At 32.8% G+C, this 22,903-nt stretch overlaps 1 protein-coding gene across 3 annotated transcripts in view; it reads left to right on the top strand.

Moving 5' to 3' along the window:
• LOC145313455 (uncharacterized) overlaps nt 1-22,903 on the top strand; it is a 33,692-nt gene that overhangs the window by 5,677 nt on the left and 5,112 nt on the right. For all 3 annotated transcript variants that reach the window (XM_080152901.1, XM_080152894.1, XM_080152886.1), the window contains exons 3-9: nt 143-223; nt 1,271-1,376; nt 9,156-9,241; nt 9,393-9,576; nt 19,112-19,216; nt 19,912-19,995; nt 21,016-21,125. In XM_080152901.1, the coding sequence (XP_080009027.1) occupies nt 143-223; nt 1,271-1,376; nt 9,156-9,241; nt 9,393-9,576; nt 19,112-19,216; nt 19,912-19,995; nt 21,016-21,125 (756 nt within the window). The remainder of the gene's footprint in view (nt 1-142; nt 224-1,270; nt 1,377-9,155; nt 9,242-9,392; nt 9,577-19,111; nt 19,217-19,911; nt 19,996-21,015; nt 21,126-22,903) is intronic.

Genomic DNA, 22,903 nt, shown 5'->3' with positions numbered 1-22,903 from the left:
TTCCAAGAGAAATCACCCCTGAAAATTCATTTTTTACTTTTTCTTTTCAAAACTAAAATTGAAATTGAAGGTTTAACTTACTCCCTCCCCTTACCTCAAGTGCCCCTAGATATAATAATAAAATAAAAAAAACATATTTTAGGCAGCTAAACGAAAATACTTCAAGAAACACGAGAAAAGGATGAGTCTAGAAGAAGAAAGAAGATGCAAAGATGAATTAATGGTAGGTTTAAAATAATGCAATTAGCATAAACAAGGCAAATACTGTAAAACGACCATGTTTAACAACAGGCCTATCATTGTAGAGAATAATTATAGCAAAGTAACATAAAATGATAATTTTTAATAAGTTTTATATACTAGAAATATACTGTTATTTAAAACAAATCATATCACTTAGTGGCATTTCTGGGTGTGTGTAAACCTTAAAAAAAATGGTAGGTAATTATTAATAATTTTATATAAGCGGGGTTTCACAACACTCTTACACCCCCCTTCCACACACCAATGATCTTCCATTTCGAAAAGTTTTGAATATCACGTGATAATGTTTACCATGGCAAACTTCAAGAGAACATTGATTTTAAATTTAAGAAATATACTACAAGAGCATTATTAATATAAATTAAAACTAGCTTTATAATTGGTTTTAAGAACAGCTAACATTTGTGGATTAGAATTAAATAAAATTACTGACTAAAACAATCCAGATATAAAAGAAAAGAAATAATGAAAAGTATCCAAGACAGATTCCTAAATAAGAACAAGAGCTTGTTGTTATAAAAAGACACAAAATGAGGATAGATTATCTTACTTTCCAAACAAAAACTCTGTCTGTTCAGCATTTTGATTCTATTATTAGGTGTCTATCTATCTTGTATATAAATAATGTACAGGGAGGGAGGGGACAATGGGCTCCAAAGTTTTTTTTTTCGTTGACTTCACAACTTTGGGGACTTTTATAGAGTTTTGATTTGTTGGTTTATTAAGATGAGTGTTCAATTTTTATCTACAGAAGTCAGAAGGGGTAATTTTGTGAATGATCATTGGTAATGTACACCAATTTATCAGTCATTAATTGTCTTATCCCTTTAGATCCCTAGATAATGTATGTTGATTACATAAAGAAACTTTTCTGTGTAAGAAAATATCAATATATGTAGAAATATATCATTGTTGCTTTTTACAAATCAGATTTTATCAATTTAAAAAAAAAACTTGATCATTGATTATCTAAATAGTCCAAAACATATCTTATTCTTTATTCTAGAATGAGAAGTTGGAGGTGAAGCAGAAGTGGGCGAGCAGACTCCTGGGTAAATTAAGGAAGGATATAGCTCAGGAGTGTAGGGAGGACTTTGTTCTTTCTATTACAGGTACAGATATCTATCTATCTATCTATCTATGGAGAGCAGACTCCTGGGTAAACTAAGGAAGGATATAGCTCAGGAGTGTAGGGAGGACTTTGTTCTTTCTATTACAGGTACAGATATCTATCTATCTATCTATGGAGAGCAGACTCCTGGGTAAACTAAGGAAGGATATAGCTCAGGAGTGTAGAGAGGACTTTGTTCTTTCTATTACAGGTACAGATATCTATCTATCTATCTATCTATCTATGGTGAGCAGGCTCCTGGGTAAACTAAGGAAGGATATAGCTCAGGAGTGTAGGGAGGACTTTGTTCTTTCTATTACAGGTACAGATATCTATCTATCTATCTATGGCGAGCAGGCTCCTGGGTAAACTAAGGAAGGATATAGCTCAGGAGTGTAGGGAGGACTTTGTTCTTTCTATTACAGGTACAGATATCTATCTATCTATCTATCTATGGAGAGCAGACTCCTGGGTAAACTAAGGAAGGATATAGCTCAGGAGTGTAGGGAGGACTTTGTTCTTTCTATTACAGGTACAGATATCTATCTATCTATCTATGGAGAGCAGACTCCTGGGTAAACTAAGAAAGGATATAGCTCAGGAGTGTAGAGAGGACTTTGTTCTTTCTATTACAGGTACAGATATCTATCTATCTATCTATGGTGAGCAGGCTCCTGGGTAAACTAAGGAAGGATATAGCTCAGGAGTGTAGGGAGGACTTTGTTCTTTCTATTACAGGTACAGATATCTATCTATCTATCTATGGAGAGCAGACTCCTGGGTAAACTACGGAAGGATATAGCTCAGGAGTGTAGGGAGGACTTTGTTCTTTCTATTACAGGTACAGATATCTATCTATCTATCTATGGAGAGCAGACTCCTGGGTAAACTAAGGAAGGATATAGCTCAGGAGTGTAGAGAGGACTTTGTTCTTTCTATTACAGGTACAGATATCTATCTATCTATCTATCTATCTATGGTGAGCAGGCTCCTGGGTAAACTAAGGAAGGATATAGCTCAGGAGTGTAGGGAGGACTTTGTTCTTTCTATTACAGGTACAGATATCTATCTATCTATCTATCTATGGAGAGCAGACTCCTGGGTAAACTAAGGAAGGATATAGCTCAGGAGTGTAGAGAGGACTTTGTTCTTTCTATTACAGGTACAGATATCTATCTATCTATCTATCTATGGCAAACAGACTCCTGGGTAAACTAAGGAAGGATATAGCTCAGGAGTGTAGGGAGGACTTTGTTCTTTCTATTACAGGTACAGATATCTATCTATCTATCTATCTATGGAGAGCAGACTCCTGGGTAAACTAAGGAAGGATATAGCTCAGGAGTGTAGGGAGGACTTTGTTCTTTCTATTACAGGTACAGATATCTATCTATCTATCTATCTATGGCAAACAGACTCCTGGGTAAACTAAGGAAGGATATAGCTCAGGAGTGTAGGGAGGACTTTGTTCTTTCTATTACAGGTACAGATATCTATCTATCTATCTATCTATGGAGAGCAGACTCCTGGGTAAACTAAGGAAGGATATAGCTCAGGAGTGTAGGGAGGACTTTGTTCTTTCTATTACAGGTACAGATATCTATCTATCTATCTATGGAGAGCAGACTCCTGGGTAAACTAAGGAAGGATATAGCTCAGGAGTGTAGAGAGGACTTTGTTCTTTCTATTACAGGTACAGATATCTATCTATCTATCTATCTATCTATGGTGAGCAGGCTCCTGGGTAAACTAAGGAAGGATATAGCTCAGGAGTGTAGGGAGGACTTTGTTCTTTCTATTACAGGTACAGATATCTATCTATCTATCTATGGCGAGCAGGCTCCTGGGTAAACTAAGGAAGGATATAGCTCAGGAGTGTAGGGAGGACTTTGTTCTTTCTATTACAGGTACAGATATCTATCTATCTATCTATCTATGGAGAGCAGACTCCTGGGTAAACTAAGGAAGGATATAGCTCAGGAGTGTAGGGAGGACTTTGTTCTTTCTATTACAGGTACAGATATCTATCTATCTATCTATGGTGAGCAGACTCCTGGGTAAACTAAGGAAGGATATAGCTCAGGAGTGTAGAGAGGACTTTGTTCTTTCTATTACAGGTACAGATATCTATCTATCTATCTATGGTGAGCAGGCTCCTGGGTAAACTAAGGAAGGATATAGCTCAGGAGTGTAGGGAGGACTTTGTTCTTTCTATTACAGGTACAGATATCTATCTATCTATCTATGGAGAGCAGACTCCTGGGTAAATTAAGGAAGGATATAGCTCAGGAGTGTAGGGAGGACTTTGTTCTTTCTATTACAGGTACAGATATCTATCTATCTATCTATCTATGGAGAGCAGACTCCTGGGTAAACTAAGGAAGGATATAGCTCAGGAGTGTAGAGAGGACTTTGTTCTTTCTATTACAGGTACAGATATCTATCTATCTATCTATCTATCTATGGTGAGCAGGCTCCTGGGTAAACTAAGGAAGGATATAGCTCAGGAGTGTAGGGAGGACTTTGTTCTTTCTATTACAGGTACAGATATCTATCTATCTATCTATCTATGGAGAGCAGACTCCTGGGTAAACTAAGGAAGGATATAGCTCAGGAGTGTAGGGAGGACTTTGTTCTTTCTATTACAGGTACAGATATCTATCTATCTATCTATGGAGAGCAGACTCCTGGGTAACTAAGGAAGGATATAGCTCAGGAGTGTAGAGAGGACTTTGTTCTTTCTATTACAGGTACAGATATCTATCTATCTATCTATCTATCTATGGAGAGCAGGCTCCTGGGTAAACCAAGGAAGGATATAGCTCAGGACTTTGTTCTTTCTATTACAGGTACAGATATCTATCTATCTATCTATGGTGAGCAGGCTCCTGGGTAAACTAAGGAAGGATATAGCTCAGGAGTGTAGGGAGGACTTTGTTCTTTCTATTACAGGTACAGATATCTATCTATCTATCTATCTATGGAGAGCAGACTCCTGGGTAAACTAAGGAAGGATATAGCTCAGGAGTGTAGAGAGGACTTTGTTCTTTCTATTACAGGTACAGATATCTATCTATCTATCTATCTATGGCAAACAGACTCCTGGGTAAACTAAGGAAGGATATAGCTCAGGAGTGTAGGGAGGACTTTGTTCTTTCTATTACAGGTACAGATATCTATCTATCTATCTATCTATGGAGAGCAGACTCCTGGGTAAACTAAGGAAGGATATAGCTCAGGAGTGTAGAGAGGACTTTTTTCTTTCTATTACAGGTACAGATATCTATCTATCTATCTATCTATGGCAAACAGACTCCTGGGTAAACTAAGGAAGGATATAGCTCAGGAGTGTAGGGAGGACTTTGTTCTTTCTATTACAGGTACAGATATCTATCTATCTATCTATCTATGGAGAGCAGACTCCTGGGTAAACTAAGGAAGGATATAGCTCAGGAGTGTAGGGAGGACTTTGTTCTTTCTATTACAGGTACAGATATCTATCTATCTATCTATGGTGAGCAGACTCCTGGGTAAACTAAGGAAGGATATAGCTCAGGAGTGTAGGGAGGACTTTGTTCTTTCTATTACAGGTACAGATATCTATCTATCTATCTATGGTGAGCAGGCTCCTGGGTAAACTAAGGAAGGATATAGCTCAGGAGTGTAGGGAGGACTTTGTTCTTTCTATTACAGGTACAGATATCTATCTATCTATCTATCTATGGAGAGCAGACTCCTGGGTAAACTAAGGAAGGATATGCTCAGGAGTGTAGGGAGGACTTTGTTCTTTCTATTACAGGTACACAGTGAGCCCAGGAATCCAACTTTGTGGAAAAAATTATTTAGACCCAAAAATTGAACTTTAGAAAATCAATTATTTTAAAAGTCCATGTTAATATTCATCATATTAGAGGAGGTTTGCATTTTAAAATCAATGAAAAATATAAAAAATTAAAGTTTTTATAGCCTTCTGAAGTTGTTACCCTGGAATTCACAGAATTTAGATACAAAAATCTCCCCAAAAAATGTTTATTTTTTATTTTTTTGTTTTACCTGCCATTTAATCAAATATTAACCTAGAACATAATGTAATACCATTTTAGAACCGTTGTGCAATTATCTAATGCTGGATAACAAGAAACAAAATAGTTTTGTATAAAAAAAACCTCTTAAATCCATATTAAAGACAGTCAGTGAAATTGCAAGAAAAAGCACATTGAATATTTTCTTATGCTCTGATTCAAATACCTTGATCTTTTTAGCAACGAGATGAAATCTTTTAGGATTGAGTTCTAGCATTATTTAGGCAATATATAACAAAATCCCGTTGGTCTTATTAACTTTCACTTAGTTGCTTAAGATCTATAGACAGTTTTGTAAATGTCATACGCAACCTTATTAAGCTAAATTTAGTGTATAATCCTTATATAAGAAAAACAGAAGGATCTTGCTAATCACTGAACCGATATGGTTCTCCTTTAAATAGGTTCACATGAGTCCTGGAAAGGTTAATAACTATTTTGGAGGAGGGTACTACCACCCTCTATAAAGAAATCGCCCAAAGAAAAAATTGCCCCCCCCCCCCAAAATAAAAAAAAATTTCTTCAATTTTTCTTTTTATAAATAAAATTAAGACTGGATGTTTGTTGACTCAACCCCCCCGCCAAAAAAAAAAAAATATAGAATATGTAAATATGCCACCCCCCCCCCCCCTTTCTTGTTCTTCTTGTGGTTCATCCTCCACAATTTTGATTTGGAAACATATATCAGCAGGGTGTCGGAGCCGTATAATTTTGATGCGGCTCCGGCTCCGCAGAGCCGTATTTGGAAATACGGCTCCGGCTCCAGCTCCGGCTCCGGCTCCTACCTTAAAATTAATATATCAATTTTTTGCATTATTGAATTTGATAAATAAAATAAATAATATAAAATATTTTGCTTTTATTTGATTAAAGCTATATAAAAGTAGAAGGATGTGTGTCTATTTGTTAAAGGGCGAATATAGGTTTGATATGATATGGGCTTATTTTAAGCGTGCAATTATATAGATTATAAGTAACTTAAAGACATTGACATATTTAACTGTATAAGCCCGTTTCTAGCCTAAAACCGAACTGATTCGTTGATATAATTACGCCATTTCGCGTAACTTGTGTGGTTCCCTAAGAAATCCAAACATCCCTGCATCACACAAGGCTGCGTCGGAAGGTTGTATTATAAAGCTTTTGTTCAATCATAGTCATAATGAAGACGAAAGGAATGGGAAAAAAAAGGATGCTGCAACTTTTACTTTTGATCAAATAAATTTTTCATAACATAATTTTGTAAAAGTCCATTGAAAAAGGGAGGGCTGAAAACTAATTTTTAAAAAATATTTCAAAATTAAAATATTATGTTTGTTTGCTAAAAGTTGCATCATGTTTGTGTCTTTACCCAGGCTACAAAGGGTAAATATATTTTACATATTATATATTTTTATATAAATAAATTGTATTCATCATGAATAAATCTAAAATCTTAGTAGAGAAAATAAATTTAAAAACTTAATATTTATCTTTATGATGCAATATAAAGCAAAATTTTTGACGCTATTTAAAATTTGAATAAAATACTATATAATTAAATAAAATAAACATTTTAATTATCATTTAAGATGCATGCCAATGAAATAATCAATTAAACTTAAGAAAACTAGCCAAAAAAAGTCTTGTAAAGGGCTAAAATAAACGATTTTGTAGGCCATCTCATTTATTATATGTTGAAGAAAACACGAAAATTGTAAAATCTACTTAAGGATTTTTTTGAATTTTTAAATTTAACATAGATATTCTAAAACTATGCAATGGCACCTTTGATATAAGCTCATATCATATCAAACCTATATTCGCCCTTTAAGTAACAATAGTTTTTCAGTTTATTATATGGAAATAGACCGTTGCCAAATTATAATATTACTTTAAAAAATCATTTTTAGCTAGTCCAGAGCCGGAGCCGTTTTTAACGAAAAATACGGCTCCGGATCCGGCTCCGGCTCCACCAAAAATGTTGCTGCTCCCAGCTCCGACTTCAGAACACTGCATATCTGGGTACAAAACTCAGTATTCTCATTATCATTTTTAGGTTTCTTTTCAATAATTTTATGTTTTTCTACAATCAAGTTTCTAATTTGATTAAATTTAGTAGGATCTTAATTTTTGTGTGTAAATGTTTGTTTTTGGCCAGCCAGGCCGGAAACAAAGAATTATGGGGATGGAGGGCAGCCCAGACCAGCCTAGCGTAAATTTTCACAAAAATATGAATAAAGTAGTTTATTTAATTTAAGGCAGGGGATGAGAGGTTCTAGGCTGACATGGCCTTGCCCCCCCCCCCCCGGCCCCTATTAACAGAACAAAAACGAGGGGCCAGGGGGGGGGGGGAATATAATACAAAATCTTTTCATCAGCTAGTTAAAATATTTAATTTTAAATTAAGTAAAAATTTGTCAAAGTACCAATATTTTACATTTTTTTAAGCGGGGGGGGGGGGGGGGGAGATGTTTTGCTCACTCGTCGCCCCTGGGGATGAGGGGGTGACTTTTAGGTTAAAGGACTTTTTCTTATATACATATATCAAAGTACATTTTGTTGAAATAGATTTAAAGATAAGCGAATTAGAAGAAAAATATCTTATTTTTTCCCTTTTGGAGGGTGAATTTTAACCCCTCCCCAGTAGCCCCAGTGGGGGTTTAGGGTAAATTTTGTATCTAATACAGAGTACTCTAAATACCTTTCAATTAAAAAAAAAGAATTGAATTTTATGGAAAAAATGAGAAAGTTAAGATAAGAATTTTTCACTTTCGGGGGGATATCTTGGCCCCCCAATCATCTTGGGAGGGGGGGAGGGGGTAATTTTGTTAATTCTGTAAAAGGTACTATATAAACCTTCCAATTAAAAAAAAAATTGTTTGATTTGATTAAAAAATAAAAAAGTTATTAATTTTTTCCACAAAATTGGATTCCTGGGCTCACTGTGAGGTACAGATATCTATCTATCTATCTATCTATCTATGGAGAGCAGGCTCCTGGGTAAACTAAGGAAGGATATAGCTCAGGAGTGTAGGAAGGACTTTGTTCTTTCTATTACAGGTACAGATATCTATCTATCTATCTATCTATGGAGAGCAGACTCCTGGGTAAACTAAGGAAGGATATAGCTCAGGAGTGTAGGGAGGACTTTGTTCTTTCTATTACAGGTACAGATATCTATCTATCTATCTATCTATGGTGAGCAGACTCCTGGGTAAACTAAGGAAGGATATAGCTCAGGAGTGTAGAGAGGACTTTGTTCTTTCTATTACAGGTACAGATATCTATCTATCTATCTATCTATCTATCTATCTATCTATCTATCTATCTATCTATCTATCTATCTATCTATCTATCTATCTATCTATCTATCTATCTATCTATCTATCTATCTATCTATCTATCTATCTATCTCTCTATCTATCTATCTATCTATCTATCTATCTATCTATCTATCTATCTATCTATCTATCTATCTATCTATCTATCTATCTATCTATCTATCTATCTATCTATCTATCTATCTATCTATCTATCTATCTATCTATCTATCTATCTATCTATCTATCTATCTATCTATCTATCTATCTATCTATCTATCTATCTATCTATCTATCTATCTATCTATCTATCTATCTATCTATCTATCTATCTATCTATCTATCTATCTATCTATCTATCTATCTATCTATCTATCTATCTATCTATCTATCTAGGAAAGAAACCAGCAATGTGTGTATTATCAAACCCAGATCAGAAAGGAAAAATGAGGAGAATTGATTGTCTTAGACAAGCTGATAAGGTAACATTTAAATATTTATACAAAAAAAACATGTAAAATATTTCAAAATTGCCAGATATTTCATTTAAACTTACCAATTTTGTAACTAATTTTTATTCATAATTTCAGTGTAAAAGAGTACCTTATATTCTTTAAAATATTTTATTTTCAGGTTTGGAGACTTGATTTGGTTCAGGTGATCCTGTTCAAAGCAGTTCCCCTAGAGAGTACAGATGGTGAAAGGTTGGAGAAGTCTCCAGATTGTCTGCATCCCTCCCTCTGTGTTAACCCTTACCACATCAATGTATCTGTGAGAGAATTAGATCTATTCCTAGCTAACTATGTTAATACTCATGGTGAGTTATTATTATTATCTATTATTATACCATCCCTCCCTCTGTCAGAGAATTAGATCTATTCCTAGCTAACTATGTTAATACTCATAGTGAGTTATTATTATTATCTATTATTGTACCATCCCTCCCTATGTCAGAGAATTAGATCTATTCCTAGCTAACTATGTTAATACTCATGGTGAGTTATTATTATTATCTATTATTGTACCATCCCTCCCTCTGTCAGAGAATTAGATCTATTCCTAGCTAACTATGTTAATACTCATGGTGAGTTATTATTATTATCTATTATTGTACCATCCCTCCCTCTGTCAGAGAATTAGATCTATTCCTAGCTAACTATGTTAATACTCATGGTGAGTTATTATTATTATCTATTATTGTACCATCCCTCCCTATGTCAGAGAATTAGATCTATTCCTAGCTAACTATGTTAATACTAATAGTTATTATTATTATCTATTATTGTACCATCCCTCCCTCTGTCAGAGAATTAGATCTATTCCTAGCTAACTATGTTAATACTCATGGTGAGTTATTATTATTATCTATTATTGTACCATCCCTCCCTCTGTCAGAGAACTAGATCTATTCCTAGCTAACTATGTTAATACTCATGGTGAGTTATTATTATCTATTATTGTACCATCCCTCCATCTGTCAGAGAATTAGATCTATTCCTAGCTAACTATGTTAATACTCATGGTGAGTTATTATTATTATCTATTATTGTACCATCCCTCCCTCTGTCAGAGAATTAGATCTATTCCTAGCTAACTATGTTAATACTCATGGTGAGTTATTATTATTATCTATTATTGTACCATCCCTTCCTCTGTCAGAGAATTAGATCTATTCCTAGCTAACTATGTTACTACTCATGGTGAGTTATTATTATTATCTATTATTGTACCATCCCTCCCTCTGTCAGAGAATTAGATCTATTCCTAGCTAACTATGTTAATACTCATGGTGAGTTATTATTATTATCTATTATTGTACCATCCCTCCCTCTGTCAGAGAATTAGATCTATTCCTAGCTAACTATGTTAATACTCATAGTGAGTTATTATTATTATCTATTATTGTACCATCCCTCCCTATGTCAGAGAATTAGATCTATTCCTAGCTAACTATGTTAATACTCATGATGAGTTATTATTATTATCTATTATTGTACCATCCCTCCATCTGTCAGAGAATTAGATCTATTCCTAGCTAACTATGTTAATACTCATGGTGAGTTATTATTATTATCTATTATTGTACCATCCCTCCCTATGTCAGAGAATTAGATCTATTCCTAGCTAACTATGTTAATACTCATAGTGAGTTATTATTATTATCTATTATTGTACCATCCCTCACTCTGTCAGAGAATTAGATCTATTCCTAGCTAACTATGTTAATACTCATAGTGAGTTATTATTATTATCTATTATTATACCATCCCTCCCTATGTCAGAGAATTAGATCTATTCCTAGCTAACTATGTTAATACTCATGGTGAGTTATTATTATTATCTATTATTGTACCATCCCTCCCTCTGTCAGAGAATTAGATCTATTCCTAGCTAACTATGTTAATACTAATAGTTATTATTATTATATATCTATATTATTGTACCATCCCTCCCTCTGTCAGAGAATTAGATCTATTCCTAGCTAACTATGTTACTACTCATGGTGAGTTATTATTATTATCTATTATTGTACCATCCCTCCCTCTGTCAGAGAATTAGATCTATTCCTAGCTAACTATGTTAATACTCATGGTGAGTTATTATTATTATCTATTATTGTACCATCCCTCCCTCTGTCAGAGAATTAGATCTATTCCTAGCTAACTATGTTAATACTAATAGTTATTATTATTATATATCTATATTATTGTACCATCCCTCCCTCTGTCAGAGAATTAGATCTATTCCTAGCTAACTATGTTACTACTCATGGTGAGTTATTATTATTATCTATTATTGTACCATCCCTCCCTCTGTCAGAGAATTAGATCTATTCCTAGCTAACTATGTTAATACTCATGGTGAGTTATTATTATTATCTATTATTGTACCATCCCTCCCTCTGTCAGAGAATTAGATCTATTCCTAGCTAACTATGTTAATACTCATGATGAGTTATTATTATTATCTATTATTGTACCATCCCTCCATCTGTCAGAGAATTAGATCTATTCCTAGCTAACTATGTTAATACTCATGATGAGTTATTATTATTATCTATTATTGTACCATCCCTCCCTCTGTCAGAGAATTAGATCTATTCCTAGCTAACTATGTTAATACTCATGGTGAGTTATTATTATTATCTATTATTGTACCATCCCTCCCTCTGTCAGAGAATTAGATCTATTCCTAGCTAACTATGTTAATACTCATGGTGAGTTATTATTATTATCTATTATTGTACCATCCCTCCCTCTGTCAGAGAATTAGATCTATTCCTAGCTAACTATGTTACTACTCATGGTGAGTTATTATTATTATCTATTATTGTACCATCCCTCCCTCTGTGAGAGAATTAGATCTATTCCTAGCTAACTATGTTAATACTCATGGTGAGTTATTATTATTATCTATTATTGTACCATCCCTCCCTCTGTCAGAGAATTAGATCTATTCCTAGCTAACTATGTTAATACTCATAGTGAGTTATTATTATTATCTATTATTATACCATCCCTCCCTATGTCAGAGAATTAGATCTATTCCTAGCTAACTATGTTAATACTCATGATGAGTTATTATTATTATCTATTATTGTACCATCCCTCCATCTGTCAGAGAATTAGATCTATTCCTAGCTAACTATGTTAATACTCATGGTGAGTTATTATTATTATCTATTATTGTACCATCCCTCCCTATGTCAGAGAATTAGATCTATTCCTAGCTAACTATGTTAATACTCATGATGAGTTATTATTATTATCTATTATTGTACCATCCCTCCCTCTGTCAGAGAATTAGATCTATTCCTAGCTAACTATGTTAATACTCATGGTGAGTTATTATTATTATCTATTATTGTACCATCCCTCCCTATGTCAGAGAATTAGATCTATTCCTAGCTAACTATGTTAATACTCATAGTGAGTTATTATTATTATCTATTATTGTACCATCCCTCACTCTGTCAGAGAATTAGATCTATTCCTAGCTAACTATGTTAATACTCATAGTGAGTTATTATTATTATCTATTATTATACCATCCCTCCCTATGTCAGAGAATTAGATCTATTCCTAGCTAACTATGTTAATACTCATGGTGAGTTATTATTATTATCTATTATTGTACCATCCCTCCCTCTGTCAGAGAATTAGATCTATTCCTAGCTAACTATGTTAATACTCATGGTGAGTTATTATTATTATCTATTATTGTACCATCCCTCCCTCTGTCAGAGAATTAGATCTATTCCTAGCTAACTATGTTACTACTCATAGTGAGTTATTATTATTATCTATTATTGTACCATCCCTCCCTCTGTCAGAGAATTAGATTTATTCCTAGCTAACTATGTTAATACTCATAGTGAGTTATTATTATTATCTATTATTGTACCATCCCTCCCTATGTCAGAGAAGCTGCTCTATAATTAATATTGCCTATCCATCAGTCAGTCTGTCAGTACGTCAGATTTTCTCGGCTACCATTAAAGGTAGACAGCTGAAATGTTCTGTGAAGATTTCAAGTGTTAAGAATGGCATTTGCGCAGAAAATTTATACATTGTTTTTCCCTATGTCTGTCGTTCATGCTTTAAACGTCTTTCATTTTGTTTGACTACCGTACATTTGCTTGTATGCTCCAAATCTAGATTTATTTTAGTAAAAAAGTTGGGTAAAAGCTTTTAAGAAAATCTATGAAATTATTTACAAAAACGAGAGAAAACGGAAAGGAATAATAATGGAAATAATAGAATTAATAAAAATTATATTCCATAATATGAAACAATACATAGACAATTGTGATGATCTATCAAATTATTGGCAAGGCTTAATAAAAACTAGCTTACCTACCTATATACATAGTTTTGATGACCAATACTAAGCACTATCAAATTAATGGTCAGAGTTGATAAAAAATACTAAAGGTAAAAATCAAGTTCAGGTTTGCAATGTCCCCAATTAATCCTGTTTTTGCCCCAAAGTGTAAAGTAAATTATAAATCGCGGCATTTTCAGTAAGACTTGCGAATCAATCTTAAAAAGTACAATGATGTAATACCAAATATTGGTCCTTGATTTTTCTGGCTGAATATAGTCATCTTGTCAAGGTAGATTTGATTAGTAACAATATCCTTCTTAATTTATACAGGAAATTAATAATCACAAGAGTTATGGATAGGTTACAGGGACAATTTTTATAAAAAAACAATTTGTATATAGAAAATATTTTCCAGTATGGCTTCGAAACCAATCAATATCCGTTGGCTGGTTCTCCCTCATGCTAAAAAAATCATGTATAGAATCGTTTTACAAAAATTTTCTATGAATATTAAAATAAAAATCATAAAATTAATATCAGTTTTGTTAATCCGGGCCTTCGAGCCCTCGGGGTTGACAAAACTGGTTTTTATCTAGTATTTTTTTAATATCAGCGGAAAGCAAAAAATGGCTATTAATGCATTTATATAAGCAATCACAAGAAAAATAGTTAACAAATAAGATTTTACTTTGAAAAAATATGTTTGAATTTCTTATAAAGAATATAGAATCTTATGAAAGGATATAGACATAAAACAAAGGCTAATAAATTGTTGTTCATTTCATTTTCAAAGTAATCAAGGACAGCTTTTAAAAAAATAATTGCTATAATTTTCTTGTTATAAGAATTCTTATCTAAATCCATAGATAAATCTATGCTTGGACATTATAACTAAAACAAGTATAAGTAGGATCAAATGCAGTTTAGAAGATTTTCTTTAGTTCCTATTTTTGGGGTAGCTTTTGAGGCCATTAATTAAGGGTACTTAAAATAATCTGTTTGGTCATTTGTAAGACATATTTTACAAGTTAAAAGAGTTATTAATTGCATAAAACTAGCTATGATATATAGATTTATAATTATCCCAAATATCATTTGATCCTGTATTGGAATAAACTATGATAAATATTCAACATTGATTATGAACTAGGGATTCAGGGGTTAAACAAAGTAAAATAAAAATCCACCACCCTCCTACCTCGAAGCTCTTTATAGTGCCAATATAGTCCTTAAGTCTAATATGACGTAATTCGGGATTTTTCGGGCAAAAGTATTTAAATAGGCACTAAATTTAAAATCCTTTTGGTCGAAAAATCCCGAACTGCTTCATATAATAATGATGGACTATTCTAATATGACGTCATTTTTTATAGCCACTATAAAGAGCTTTTCTCTCCTCCAATTTTACTTTTTGTTCTGATGATTTTTTTTGAGAAAGGGGGTTTAAATTAAATATTCTGACAATTGTCCCTTCCCTCCCTGATAATAAGTATAATAATATATTTATAAACATACAGATCCTATGCATAATCTATTTTGGATAGAGGCAGGGATATGATATCTCAAGAATAGCTTTACCAACAGTCAATTATAACCTTGATCGAAAAAATAAATATGTCTTAGTATTGAGGTTTATTAAGGGATAAGTCTATGGACGATAAAATTTATGTTCGTCGACAATTATGATAAAGAATTTAACCTTCTGTAAACTAAACTTTTTGGCTGAAAAAATGGTTACGACTAGTTCAAACAATAAATCAAGATTTAATAAAAGTACACAAAGTTTTTAAGCCAACGAATATTACTTTTTTACCAATGCAATTTACAGTTTAAAGTAAATAGTATAATTAAAATTTTTAATAAAGCAATATCTATCAAAGAATGTACTAAAGCAAAGTAACAACTAGGGTTAGCGAGATCTTAACGAACAAAAAAACTGACCACTTCAAAAAAGGAAATTTGCATGTTATAAAAGCCTTGTAATGTAATCGATAAAATTACCCCCATAAATGATAGATTCTAAATGATTGGATAGTTTAAAGATCAATTCTGATGAGAACCTAATATCATGTTTACACAGATAGAAGATAATGTAAATAAACCAATTTTGGATTTCAGATTAGAAAGGCATTAAAGAACTTATTGAATTCAGGCACTTGACAAGATTTCAAGTGATGGTTGCTTGAATATTAGGTCAAGTAACATACTACAGATATTCATCTCTTTGATTGCACGACTTTTGTCTGAAAGTCCTAGTTGTGCATAGTAATGAGTTTTTACTGCTAAGGTATCCACCCCCCTACTCTCCCTAATATTTTCAATATTCAGACAGTAGGTAGGCAAAATTTTAATGTCTCTCTCTAGTATGACGTTGTGTGGTTCTAGACCTAAATCCCACAGCAAGCAGAAACGTTTCCATTACCAGTTAATTCCTTGGATAAAATTATTTAGATTCAGTCTTTAACTATAAAAATCGATAGACTTTTTACTTTTTATTTGTTTCTTATTTTCCCTGCATATTCACAAATGGGAAGAATTGTATACCAAGGGTCAAACCTTGGGTACCGGGCGTGATTTAAAATTGGCGGGGGGGGGGGGGGGGTTGATTATGGGGGAATAATTTTAGCTGACGGAAGTATCGTTCAATCACAAGATTCCCCGAGAAAAATGGTCGGATGACAGAATTATGAGTTCAACAAATATGTCATGAATTATATATTATCATTGAAAAGCGTAGCTTTTACATGATTATGGTCTAATATTTTTCGTCCGTATATCAGTTTGTACATACATAAATGAATAATTTGTTTGAAACTTTACTTTATCACAAATTAATTATCATGAAACATACATAAATATATAAACATTCACACATTCGTCGGATTTGAAATTTATAAAATCATGGTAGGTTGATTTTAGTTATAGGTATAACTAATAATCAAATTTATAACCAATTAAAAAAAAAATATTTCGTAATTTCAGCTTATTTTGGGGGTGCTGTCCTAAGGTAGCCTAAGTTGGTTCAAATTAATAGCGTCCAAACTTAAAAGCAATATAAATACATTTTTAACAGATGCTTATTTAAACATTTACATTTTTGATTTTATTTGTAATACTCAGTTTTCTTGTAGGTTATCATCCTTGTTATTGACCTAAATATTGCATATTAAATTGTTTGTGATATTCCTTGTGGGAAGAAAAAGAGTTTCAGAATTGTCAAGTGGTCAATACCTTAGACTAGGCTTGTGGCAAGTCATAATTTAAAAGAAGAAATATTAAAAATAAAAAATTGTATATTATTGCAGGGATCTAAAGTGATAAGACAAGGGCCGATGAATTGATATATATACCCAATGATTATACACAAAATTACCCCTTCTGTAGATTACAATTAATGGCTGAAACGTCTGAGTACTCGACTTAATGAACCAACCAATCAATATTCATTAAAGTCCAAAGCCCAAAATTGTTAAGCCAACAAGTAAGAAAAAGTTATCATAACAAATTTGGGACTTGTGTGATAAACAGCCCAAAGTCCCCTCCGTCCCTTATATTTTTGCCTCTCTAAAAAGACATGAAACTTACTTCAATGTTTTATGTCGATTGTTAAGCTTTTAATTGAAGAGGTAAGAATCGCTGTTAAAAAGCAATTTTTCATATTGTTGTATCGACTTTATAGTTCTTTAAAAAAATAATTTTAATAATATTTCGTAAGAACCCTACAAATAAACAAATCTCATGCAATCAAAAGTTTGGTTAATATGATTTGTGTATGATAAAATCAATACAAATTACAAATTATGTTCTAAATATCCCTCAAGTGGTCAGCGAGAAGTCACCCCCTCCCCCCTTCAACATCTATCTATTTTAATAAAAGTTTGTTTCATTTTATCAAACCTTAAAGTTTTGCGATTATATTTTAATTGCCCCCATAGTTTTTCATAAAAGTCAGGGGAGGGGGGAGGGGAGGGGGGTTGACTATCAATTAAAGAGATCCTGAAATTATGTTTAGCCATACTCATCTATTATTATCATTATGTATTACATCTTATGATGATAACCCATTGAGTTGGGATGACCAGGTTTGGTAAAACTCTCTGTACATTATGTATTGCTTCAGAAAATATTTACTTTTCTAAATCAATTAAATTTATCATTGAAAACCAGAATATGTTCGTTTAAAGTTAGTAACTTCCTTTGAAATTTTATGAAAAAGTTATATTTAGTAATTTAAAATTTTATCTATAATACAAAGTAGAACGATGTCTGTCTGTTTGTTTGTCTGTCTGTGTGTCTGTCTGTTTGTTTGTAGCGAAGGATCTCGCTAACCGCTGAACCGATCGGGTTCTCCTTTACAGGGTAGCTTCTCATAGGTCCCGGGAAGGTTTATAACTATTTTGGGAGAGGGTACCACCACCCTATCAGGAGAAATCGCCCCTAGAAAAAAATTACCCCTCCCGAAAAAGAGACTCCAACGAAACATAAACCAATTATTTCTGTAATTAGATATTTAAAAAAAAACATTCAAAGTGCCACTAGAGGCCTCTAGGGGCGTAGCCGCTAGTATTATATAAAATTGATAACATTCTTTGCTTAATATTCAAATTAAGGTTTCACATCAAGAATATAATATTAAATTCAAATTTCATAACTTATAATGTTTTAATAATGGAAAAAATTTATATTTAATCTCCTGTGTACATTTGTTTTGTGTCTGTAATTGGTCACTGTAATGACCCATTAAGAAACATGTAATTGTTGTTTGGAGGCTAATTTTACATTTACATGGGAAAATCATAATTTGGTTTTCATATGGGGATTTTTATTCTTATCTTGTCCTATCAATTACATAAGCATTTTATTAAAGTAACTGGATGTCTGTCTTTCTATCTGCACTAAAGTATCTCACTAACAACTGAACTAATATGGTTCTCCTTTACACTGAAGCTTCTCATAGGTCCTGGGAAGGTTTATAACTATTTTTAGGAAAGTACCACAAACCTCCCAAGTAAATTCGCTCTGAGAAAAAAAATTAACCAAACCAAAATTTGTTTTCAAAACTATAATTAAAAGGGGTAGGTCCTCCCCCCTTCTTTCAAGTACCATAGAGATATATTGGGGTTTAGCCACTAGTTTTATATATAATACTAGTTGCCTCCTCACTAGTCTCTAATGGTGGGCATTGAATTTCAGAAAAATAGCCTAAAACTATCAAATTTACTTATGAATCTTTCCTGTAAAGTACAATCCAATGAGACCAGCAGATTCTAAGATCATAAGCTTCAGACAAAAAAACCTGCCAACTTTATATTATAAGATTTTCTTTTTTTTAGAATTCTCAACCCAGAACCCGTATAATGAAGTGATGTGTAATGATAGTGAAGCTTCCCTTAGTCATCGCTCTTAAAAAAATACCCCCACCAAAACAACTGCTTATTAAAATTGGAGGGTCCTTTCTCACTTCCTCCAAGTGTCTCTAGAGGCCTCTAGGGGCATACTTTTATATATAATATTGTCTTTTTTAGAATACTCAACCCAGAACCCATATAATGGAGTGATGTGTAATGATACCATAACCGCCACTGGAGTATTTTCGGCTCAAGAACTTTGGAAATATTCTAAAGGAAAAGGTAAAATATTAGAAAATTAAGCTCTTTTATTCCAGCCATTTTTGCTATTTGAAGAGAATTATAAAGCTTTACCTCAGCTAATATCCTAACGTAAATTTAGATTCAAGCTTTTTTTTTTAACCTATCATACTAATTTTCTGAAAGTACTCCGAATCCTGTCGAGCAATTTTAATTGACAAACAGACTAATCGAGTGTTTTTGGTTTAGCCATTTTAGAGATTGAAAAGACAAACGGACAAAAATATAAATCTTTCTCTTTCTATCATTGATTAAATTGTTGGAGTAAGACTGGTAATTATTATAATGAGAGTTTATATCCCAGCTATAATTTGGTTTTAAGCCTACCTATCAAATATTTTATCAGAAACGGTGTATTTGTAAATTGTACCCTATGGAAAATAGAGTTTTGTTTGTTTCCATAGTCGCGAAACTATTTTAAAGTCTTATTTTTGGTAATACTTTTTTGGAATTTTTTGAAAGCTAGATTAGGCCTAAGAATTTGAAATGTAAATCTATCTAAAAGCTCATATAACCTTTTATATAAATTTTTTGATCAAGGCTGTAAAATTGTTCCAAAAAATTAAAATTTTTAAAAGTAAATAATCGTGAAAATGCTTTAAAAAGTTGTACTTAAGATATTCCATATTGATTTGATATGTGTTAATGTTTCTTGTAATGATTTAAATTTTGTTTAGGAAACCTAACCCTTGGAAGCCGAGCACTATCACCCAGCTGTATGGCAAACAGAGCAATGTCACCCACAACAGTCAACTGTGGAGGTACCAATTTATGGTATTTGTTGTCCGCAGATAAGAAAATTTAAAATCAAAAGTTTTATCAATATTTAATAGTCATGAGTGGTTTTAATATAACATACCTAGCTATCTAAAATTATTAATTGATAATACTTGCAAAAAAATAAACTCCAAGCAAGATTTAATTGATTTTCGATTTTAACAAAGTATTTGACAAAAAAGTTATAGAAAACGCCACAATTTAAATTTTTTTGGAATATTTAAAAAAAAACATAGATTTTCGTATATTAAAAACATGACTTTTTGACAACTCATTAGGGGACAGTAAAAAAAACCTAATATAATTATCAATCATCTCTAGATTAAACCCTCTTCATAAATTGATCATCCTAAATTGTACCACTTAACTTCTTATTGATTAAGGCTAAAATAGATGTGCCTAAAATGTTTATGTATATCAGGAATGACCCGAAGCCTATCCCCTATGACCCTGACAAATATATATGTATATCAGGAATGACCCGAAGCCTATCCCCTATGACCCTGACAAATATATATGTATATCAGGAATGACCCGAAGCCTATCCCCTATGACCCTGACAAATATCTATGTATCTCAGGAATGACCCGAAGCCTATCCCCTATGACCCTGACAAATATATATGTATATCAGGAATGACCCGAAGCCTATCCCCTATGACCCTGACAAATATCTATGTATCTCAGGAATGACCCGAAGCCTATCCCCTATGACCCTGACAAATATATATGTATATCAGGAATGACCCGAAGCCTATCCCCTATGACCCTGACAAATATATATGTATATCAGGAATGACCCGAAGCCTATCCCCTATGACCCTGACAAATATCTATGTATCTCAGGAATGACCCGAAGCCTATCCCCTATGACCCTGACAAATATATATGTATCTCAGGAATGACTCGAAGCCTATCCCCTATGGTCCTGACAAATATATATGTATCTCAGGAATGACCCGAAGCCTATCCCCTATGACCCTGACAAATATATATGTATATCAGGAATGACCCGAAGCCTATCTCCTATGACCCTGACAAATATGCCTGAGCTGGTGAGAATAAAGAGAATGCGCAGGAGTAGTTCAGATAATGAAGATAATTCTGATGCTAAGGTAATAGTTTACAGGGATCTACAGGGATAAGACAATGGCCTATTAATCGATGAACATCCCCAATGATGAACACTCAACTTAATTAACCAACCAATTAAAATTTACTTCAAAGTTCCAAAAGTTGTTAAGCCAACGAATAAGAAAATATTATAATAAAACTTTGGGGACTAGTGTAATAAACAGTCCATTGTCCCCTTTCTCTTTGAATATTTCACCTAAAAAAAAATAACTTTGCCTCCAACTTTTCGGCGAATTTTTAAATGGAAATTTGGGGATGTCTCTCAAACTGGCTGACCACCACTCTTTGTTTTTTAACAAAATTAAAATCAAGTCCTATATTTTACCCCTCCGAAGGTTCCTAACCCTGCCGGCCTACCCAGTATCCTAACTGAACTAAAGTTACAAACAAACAAAAATTCTCCCCTCCCATTTTTACTTTTATACTTCCATATAATTCTATCTTGAGATATTATTGTTTTGAGTATTTTTATCCCTGTTGCTTTTTTCATAGCTCCAATTCAGAACAAATTTGTTTATATTTTAAACATTGAGTTTAATAGTGCAAACAAAATGTCCTCTTATGACAACAATATAAAGATAAAATTATTCCTTGCTTGACCGAATAAATGTATTTTAAATGCACATTTTTGTTTATTTTCATATCAAGAGTGAAAAATATTTTTTATCATTTGTTTAGAATTTTTCAAATACAAATAAACAAAACTTCTGCTATCTATCTTAAATAGTAGAAAAGAAAACATAGCAATACTGACAGACCAACTGATAAAAATATACAACAGTATATATTGAATAGTAATATAGTAAAATTAATATTTGCATTTTATAATCAGCTGCATATTGTTGATAACTGAGAAAATTAAGCTGTCCCCATAGCTATATAGACGAACTAAAAAACAATAATGAGTTATCTAGAGTAGTTTTAGTACTAAAAAAGGTAATTAAAGACATTTATAAATATATTTTAAGACACTAATATTAATTGCGAATGCTTCATTCAATTCTCCCTTAGATTATTCAGGAATAAAAGCGGGAGTTTTGTTTATTTTACGTTTATTTACTATTGATCTATCCTTGTTTCCATGGTAAAACCAGATGGCAAGAGGTTGCCAAGTCAATGGTTTGAATAATTTCATTTAGAAAAACATACAAAGTTACCACAATAACAGGCAGGGATCTATATCCTATAGAAAACTTTATGCTTGTCAACGAATTTATGTAATTAACTATCTATCTGTGTATGGCTATATAAAAAATATCTCTCTTTCTATCTACCTATCTATCAATTTATTATTCTATGTATATATAAAGTTTTTTATCATTAAAGTAAAAGAATAGAGGGAGCAAGGGTTACATTTTGTGCATCTATGGGGTGGGGACCCTGTGCCGACTTTCAATTTGGTCTTTAAATATCAGCCAATAGCTTCGGAAATATTAACACAACCGAGTCGCTTCAAAAAAGCTGTACATTTACTATACATTTATTCTTTTATTACTCATGTAACTCTATCTCAATCTATTAATTTATGCATCTATATATATCTATTTATCTACTCATGTATCTATTTATCTATAACTGTAGGAACAAGAGATGTACTATAGCACCCAGCCCTCGCCCATGGGGAGAAATATGTCCCAACAAACTATCTATCTATCTGCTTATCTATATATCTGCCTATCTATTTATCTATCTCTCTATGTAGGAACAAGAGATGTACTATAGCACCCAGCCCTCGCCCATGGGAGGTAATTGGTCCCAA

This window comes from Acartia tonsa, chromosome 1, assembly GCF_053477335.1.
Source record: "Acartia tonsa isolate MP-2025a chromosome 1, ASM5347733v1, whole genome shotgun sequence".
Taxonomy (NCBI): domain Eukaryota; kingdom Metazoa; phylum Arthropoda; class Copepoda; order Calanoida; family Acartiidae; genus Acartia; species Acartia tonsa.
This window is presented reverse-complemented; position numbering and strand designations above follow the sequence as displayed.